A 7,979-nucleotide genomic window follows, 5' to 3' on the forward strand; every position below is an offset into this window, starting at 1 on the left:
CTCCCCCTCCCTGCGAGTGCCGTCCCGTCCCGTGCCGTCCCCGCTCGCCCACACCGCCGCCGCCGCGGGGCGTGCCGCGTCCAGCCGACAGATGCGCGCCGCCGGAGTCGCTGTGTGGAGACTCGCTGGAGCCCCGCTGGAGCCTCGCCGGAGCCCCGCTGGAGCCCCGCTGGAGCCCCGGAGCCGCGCCGTCCAGCGCAATCCATTGGTCACGCCGCCGGAGACACGCACGCCCCGGCCCGGGCCCGAGCCGCTGGAGAGGAGCGCGCCGGCACGCCATGCGCCTGGAGGGCCTAAGAGGGCCTGTAGGACTTAGAAGGGGGGGGGGAGGGGCGAGCAGAGCGAAGAGTACTTCACAATGAATTCGGACAGAATTTTCCCGGAATTTTCCTTGACTATACGCTTGAATTTTTCTAAAATTATCCTTGAATCTATCTAGAGGTTTCCTTGAATTTTTCTAGGATTTTACTTGAAATTTTCCTTGATTTTTTTGTGGGGGTGGGGTCACCTCCTTGGTTTTTCTTTAGTGAAGTTTAACCCATGCTCCACGGCGTCCGCTGCTGGTCCCCTCAAGTGCTACGCTCCCGTGCGGGGGCGCGCTATGGCTGGGTGTGCTTTTCTGCACGCTACCATGGCCTCGTGCAGAAGCGGGGCGTGCGCGCGGAGCAGAGAGGCTGCTGCTTCTGGAGCTGGACGACAATAAGGCCCCGAAATGGGCGCCCAACGTGGGGCTCTCCAGAGAGGGGCCACATTCCAGCCGCGCTGACACCATCTCGAATGCGAAGAGCGGCGCGCGGGGGGTGCGGCTCTGCGCGGGGCCGGGGCGTGGCGCGGGTTGCTCTCGCGAATGACACGTCATGAGTAAGAACGAGAAAGAGAGAGACAGAGAGGGAAAGAGACCCCCACAGAATGGCGGCCGACCTCTGACCCCCCGACCCCGTACGACCCAACAACGCCACGAGATGGCAGGACGCACGACAGCGCGCGGCGGGTCATCGCCACACTCCACCACCTCCGCGATGGATGATGATTTAAACACTGCGCGACGCCGACACAACGGCTTTTGCGAAATATCCGAACAAGAAAGAAGAAAGATCGAGGCGCGCGCGTGCAGCCGGGCGGCGGCAGCAGCCTGCTGCTGCGGATGCCGCGCCGAGGCGACTAAAAAGCCAAACCACGCGGAGCGACTTGTAATCACCCGAGGAGTACCGTGGCCGCCGCCGCAGCACCCGACGGACACCCTCGGACCGCCCTTTATCGGTGCTTTTTTCCCCCCCCCCCCCCCCCCGGCAGCGCAGCGCGCGCGACGAATCGGGCACATGCAGCTCCCGCCCCTCGGCCCCCGCCCCCCCCGCCGCCACCCGCGCCTCTCGCTGGAAATAAAACCCCGTCGGTGGTCTGCGCCGAGGACGGTGCGCCACGGCAGCGCAGCAGAGCACTTGTAGGCGCTGTCTTTAACGATACGCTAAATTTGTATTTTATTTGAAAGTAAACACCAGGTTGCTGAAAGTTAAACAATCGGGTACTTTTAGCTCTAGAACGTGTAAACCGCATGCCCATAAAGCGAGCGCGCAGGTTCGACTTCGACTTCGGGCGCCGAGCGAGTAGGCAACACGCCCACACCCGTGCATTGCGGCACAGTATGCTATGCTATACCACTGTGCCACCAAGCCACAAGCGCTGTACCGACTAAAAAGTCTATGGCCTTTCCACCAACCTGGTAGTTTTCTCCATTTCTGTTTTACTACCTTCTCCAAAACTATTCCGCAACATTTAATTATTACTTTTTTCAGACGGAGGCCCTTGATTCTCTCTAATAAATGTATACGTTTGTTTCCTGACTTTTGGACGACATTTTTCTTACTGTTCTGCTCACCTTGGTCCTCCGAGTCGTCGTGGCTGGGCTTGGTGTCGGCGGCGAGCGGCCCGTGCAGCGAGTTGTTGTTGGTCTCCTGCGGCCCGCCGCCGTGGTGGATGATGTGGTGCTTGACGGGGGTGGAGGCCGCGTTGGACGACTCGTCGTCCTCCTCGTCCTCGGACGCCGAGCACAGCAGCGAGTCTGCAAAAACAAAACCACAAACGGGATTAGCATTTTATGTTCTATTATTTGTGTATCTTTTTTTTTTTTTAATGCTGCTTGAACCAGAACTTTTTGTGTTACATGTGGAGCACCACAATATTAATGGGCGCTAAGTCAGTGGTATTCGAAGTCGTGCAGCTGTCCTTCAATAAGAGTCCGTATACTACCAGGGGTAGTATATAAGGTAGCTGAGGGGAAGAGGGGATGTCGCCCTAGACACGAACTACGGCAGCTCAGGCGACGAGGGTCTGTGTGTGTGTGAACAGGGCGAGCAAGCGCCCACCAATCGGACACGAGCACAGAGCCCTCGTCGCTCTCTCTCTCCTCTCAGATAACATCGCGGCAGCCCGGCCGGGAGGGGCCGGCCACCTGGGTCCCCCCCTACCCCTCCACCTCCCCTCTAGTGCAGCGAGGAGTGCAACCCGAGAGCAAAAAAGGAAGTCATAAGAATAATCGTAATGGCGGGTAGTGGAAGGGGGCAGAGGGGGGGCTGGGCCCGCGGCGGGGAGGGCAGCACGGCCCGGGCATGGCCGCCGAGAGCCGAGGTGAGAACACGACGGCGCGCAAAGGGCCCCGGGGCACCAACCAGTGCCTCAGCAGCGACCCAAAGGCACACGCAAGCCCAACAAGAGCTGCTTTTTCATTTTGTTTTTACAACGAATAAAAATAAAACACACGCGCGAGCAGTAGGTACACTCTCTCTCCCTCGCGGGGTAAGACAAACGCGCACGCGCGAGGGCAAGCCGAAATTTTTCAAAACAAAAATTAGAAATGAAATAGTTTATCGTAAGGAATGTTCGAAGTTTCGCGCCGCGCGGTGCGTGCTGCTATGCCGACGTGAATCATGGTGTTGGAGAGGTCGGTCGGTCGGTCCCGGAGCCATGGGAAGGAAGAGCCCCTAGCCATGGCTAGGCCATGGGCGGGCGGGGCGGCATCGAAACAAAGACGGACAACCATTTTTCATGTACGATCATTCTCCAACTTGGAGTAATTTTTTCTCACCGCAAAGGAAAAGGAGAAGGATGGTGGGGGTTACGAGTATGGACGCGGTGAGAGGAGGAAGGGGTGAAAGGGGGTGTGGGAGAGGAGAGACCAGAGGGGTGGGGGGGGGGAGGAAGGTATTCGTGCATCGCGTTCCGAACGACGCCAAATAAAACGTCGTCATAGACGTCGTCGTCAACGTCGTTGTTCTGGTGTCGTTCCCACAGCCGAGGCAGACGCGCCTCCACTACGTAGTAGGTCGGACAGGAGACGGACATGACGTGCCGGAAGTGGGCGAGGATCGGCGGAGGCCTGGCGTCGTCGCGGCCGCGGCGTCCGCGCGTCGTCCCGCGAAAGAGATTGCATATAGTTCCCGCGCAGGAGCTTCCTTCTTCGGCCGCGCTAAAGGGAACGAACGTTTGCACCCGCTCACCCTATTTTGACCGGTTTGAGAAGCAGGCGCGCCTGCGGCCCTGCTGTGGCACCACGTGACGCGCGTCCGTGGCCGTCTCTAGGCTCACTCGCCCGCGTAGGCGCGCTTCGGTGCGCGCCGACGAACTTGTCAGTGTGCAATCCAAACAGCAGTCCGACGAGTACCATCACCTTGCAGGCCGAAGCCTACTCACAGGCACATACACAGACACACACGCACACACACACACGCAGAGAGGAGGGCCCCGAGGGGCCGCCGGGCCGGGGCCTGCCAGCCCAGCCTGCCTTTCCTGGCCGTTTGCTTGCAGTCGGACAGAGGTTATGAATATTTCATAAATCCAGTTTCGACTTAGTTCTGAGGAGGAGGAGGGGAGAGGTGGCAGGGAGGGAGGGAGGGAGGGAGAGGCGCTCACCACCACCGCTGCCGCCGCCGCCGCCGCCGCCGCCGTGGCAAGTGGTCAGGGAGACGTGGCTGTCTGTGATTCATCTGCATCGGAATGGATGGTCCACCTCACTGACTGCCCGCCCAGCGGATCTCTCTCTCTCTCTCTCTCTCTCTCTCTCTCTCTCTGCGCTTGGAGTCACCACGCCGACGCACACGTACTCTAGACGTGCACCCCGAAGAGGAGTCTATACTACGCGACGCGGCACCCCACCGCGAGAGGTGCACCACTCTCCCCCACGCGAGCCCACCCCACCGGCGCGTACCCCGCGGGGGCCGCCACAGCGCGCCGGGTTGTAATTGGCTCGTTTTCCATCGGCAGCCGCAGCAGAATTTACGTCTTTTTAGCAAATTTGTTCTGCTGCCGCTCGCCCGGTGAGCTGCGGCGGGTGTGTGCGCGGAGCAGCGCGTCGTGTTGTTGGCGCGATTCGGTTTGGTAACAAGCTCCGTAATGTACGACCCCGGGGCGCGGTGGGGCGGGCGGGCCGCACCGGCGGGGGCGTGGGGAGGGGAAGGAGAGGGAGCCCCCCCGCGGCCCGCTGCAGGCCGGGCCCGGCCAGGGCCGTGTGAAACACTCCTGTTGGGGACCCCCCGCCGGCCCCGCGGCAGGCGGCTGGGGGCCCCGCGTGGCTGCAGAGCCCTCGCAGCGGCCCGCAGCGGCCGGGGCACTCGCAGCGAGCCCCCCAGCGGGGCGCGCGCGGGGCCCGGCGGCGTGCAGCGCCGTGCAGCGGGGCGCGCCACTCCGCGGCCGGGGGGCGGGGCGCGGGGGAGGTGTCGGGCGCATGCCGCACGCGGGGCGTGGCGTGGCGCGGCGGGGCGGGCATGCGCTGTCGTCACTCCCGCGGCCGGGCCTCTCCACTCGTCGTATGACAAATGGCCGTTCATACTGTAAGCTGTAAGACACATCATGGCGGCGGGCTAAGAGTTCTGCCCGATCTCCATACGCTCTCTCTCTCTCTCTCTCTCTCTCTCTCTCTCTCTCTCTCTCTCTCTCTCTCTTTCTCTCTTTCTGTCTCTCTCATTCACACATACACACTTACACACGAATGCACAGATACCGGTCCGCGCAGCATCGCGGCAGCCCTCATGCTCACATATGCTTTTGGTTCGAACCCAGCCAACCTCATATGGCAGTCCCGTGCACCTGCTGCTGCACTCAACCGTGCCGGGCAAACTGATTCGAATCACCGTGCGGGCGGACTCGCGGGTAGCTCACCACGTACAGCACCAGCAGCAGCAGCAGCAGCAGCAGCAGCAGCAGGAGCAGCAGGAGCAGCAGGAGGAGCATCAGCAGCAGCAGCAGCGGGCCGCAGGTCGCCGCGCCGGCCGTCAGACACTTTCATTGAGCCGCCATGAAATTCATTCAACATTTCGAGGCCCTTTTGTCCGGTGCTGGTGGCGGCGGTGCTGGCCGCGCTGGCGACCGGCCAGGAGGCACAAGTCAAACAATTTATGACGTACCTTATATGCATACGCATTCACCCCGACCCGTCCCCGGCCGAACCGCCGCCGCCGCGGTCCCAAATGATAGGAGAAAAGGACGAAAAGAAACGCAACTAAACTCCAAATTTTTACGATCAAAAATGGTGTCGTAAAAAAAGCCGCAGGACAGAAAGTTCCCCCCGGAGTCCGCCGGCTCCGATGCGCGCGCGGTTTCGGACGACAGGACTGCCGTCTGTCCGCGTTGTCTGCCCGTCCCCGTTCAAACCGTATTTGGCCGTACTACCCGGAGCGATTTAAGGTGCCCCCTCCCTCCTCTCCAGGACCCAGCCAGCCGACTGCTTACTTTGACGCGGCCAAATCTATAAAAACGAAGAGTCGTGCCGCGTCGAGCAGAGCGAAAATCGTAAAAATTTGAAGGAGCTCTCGACGGTGCGCCGCGCGCTGGAGTCGAACCCACCAGCCGGGCCTTTGTGGAGGGGCAGCGCACCGCCCTTATAAACATTGTAAGTTAGCGTCACCGCCAGCGACAAACACAAAAGACGGATGCAACCGAAAACCCTTACACAGCCGGTGGGGGCAGTACGATGCGGATGATGCGCGAGGTGTTCTCTTTCGTCTCTCTTTCTCTCTCTTCGCTGCCCCGATCGGTCGTTCCCCTCCTCCACAACCGAAAAACGCTTTGCTTTGCGCCCCTTCCCAAGAGTGCGTTTGACAGGAATGACAACATAAATTGACTCCCCCTTGAATTTGTACGCGCGTGGTACGACGAGGAAATAAAGGCACAAGGAGGATGTCCTTTTTTATCCGTGCCCGGTCGTCGACGGGCCTCAATAAAAGGCGAAAATATACAAAAGCAAAGGGCTGTCACACAATGAAAACCGTCTCTCCCTCTCTTTCCTTCACATATAAAACGGCCACCCCTCTACTCTTCTGCCTCTTTCACTCTTCCTCTTCCCTCCGCCTCTCTCCTCCGATTCAAAGAATTCCAGCAGGTACGCCCATCCAGGGTTATTGAATAAGTCTTCGGGCTTTGCCTAGCGGACAGGTGTCTCCCGCGAGCGAGCCGCACTTTTCACTCAACCTGGTGGAGCCGGGAATAATAAAACGGTTTGCGACGTCGTTCAAGATCGCAGGGGAGGAGGAAGAGGGGGAGGAGGAGGGGCGCTGGAGGAGAGGCAGGGACACCGCTGGGCTCGGCCCGGCTTTATTGAGCTATCAGTCAGACTCCGCGCGCAGCCCCGGGTGGGGGAGGAGGCCATCCCCATCGCGACCCTCTCTATAGTACTCCGTTGCTCCTGTCCTAGAGAGGCCGTGGCAGCAGCCGGGCGGGTCAGCAGGCAGGACCGATACGTGATAAATGCGGCTGTTAATGAACGTTCCATGAGAACCCCCCCGCCCCCTCATGCGGCTGATCAGGGGCAGCGTCCGAAACGCCACGTTTTACGGGTAAAGTATTTACACGCAGACGAGACGAGATAGTAGACGCAGATCTGCGTAAGTATTCTAACTTTCACCATAGCCGTCATTGTCATCAAACCTACGAAACGAAAACGATTCATATCTTTTCGAAAAAGTCGTATTTATTGCATTAATATTTTATTTTTTGTCGTTAACAAGTAAAAGAAGACGACAGAAGACCCATACAGCGCGGTTCAATGCGCACTTTTCCCTGGGAGCGGCCGGATGGCTGGCCGATGGGTCATTAGCAGGGGTCACCCCCGCTGTTGACCCTCGCGCGCCCGCGGACTCTCCGCTGTCCGGCAGCGCGACGGACATGTCCAGCTGCTGTGGCGCGCGGTGTTTCGCTTTTGTGATAAGGCGTCGCGGCGGCGTCGTGGCCGAGAGGAGGGGAGGGGCGACGCGCCGTCATGCGAATCGCCCATCGGCCGGACAGACAGACAGGCGGCGTCGGTTCGGACGACAACCTCATCGTCACGCGCGCCTGGCCAAGTGTCAACCTCGCGCGTCGGTGCACATGTGCGTACTGTACGTCTAGTGTCCGTCGTGGAGCGCGAAGCGCGATACGGAGAGAAAGACAACAGCTGTCGGCGCCGCGATCGGTATTCCTCTCCGACGGGGCAAAGCCGTTGGGCCCCCGCGCGCCGCGCGCGAGGACGCCGAGCAGCCAGCAGGGCCCCTCCGCTCCTAATGGAGACTTAGTGCGGCCGCGTTGACACCGGCCCATAAACTCCTGATCCGAATGTCCAGCCGGTGTCCTGGCGCGGCCGCCGCCCCCCGTCCGGCCGGCGCTCTATCGTCTCTCTATAAACACACTGGGTTATCCGCAATTAACGACCTCCCCCCTCATCTCTCCTCCCCTCCCGTCCTCCCCTGACCGAGTATATGCAGGCCGCAGAGCCGAGCCGGCGAGGCGGTCACTTCAGAGATTGTTCCGGATCATAACATTTTTCCTTTCGGATTCTGCCATAAATTGGTGCCGAGCCATGGGGTTCAGGTTCGGTTCGGCTCGGCTCGCCTCGGCCGGGGCGCTCAGTTCGCGACGGGGGGCGGCGGCGGCGAGGCGGGGGCCGCCGGGGCCTCATCGACAGGCTGATAAGGAGGATGAATGTTTTTATGGGTTAGCCGTCGTCGAGTATTATG

The 7,979-nt window shown here is 60.5% G+C and overlaps 1 protein-coding gene across 1 annotated transcript in view; it reads right to left on the reverse strand.

Moving 5' to 3' along the window:
• The window catches only part of LOC113213331 (LIM/homeobox protein Lhx1), a 53,673-nt gene that overhangs the window by 27,845 nt on the left and 17,849 nt on the right, over window positions 1–7,979 (reverse strand). The window contains exon 3 of the mRNA XM_052266368.1: window positions 1,877–2,059. Within this exon, the coding sequence (XP_052122328.1) occupies window positions 1,877–2,059 (183 nt within the window). The remainder of the gene's footprint in view (window positions 1–1,876; window positions 2,060–7,979) is intronic.

This window comes from Frankliniella occidentalis, unplaced genomic scaffold (genome assembly GCF_000697945.3).
Source record: "Frankliniella occidentalis isolate FOCC.00 unplaced genomic scaffold, Focc_3.1 Scaffold38, whole genome shotgun sequence".
NCBI classification, from domain to species: domain Eukaryota; kingdom Metazoa; phylum Arthropoda; class Insecta; order Thysanoptera; family Thripidae; genus Frankliniella; species Frankliniella occidentalis.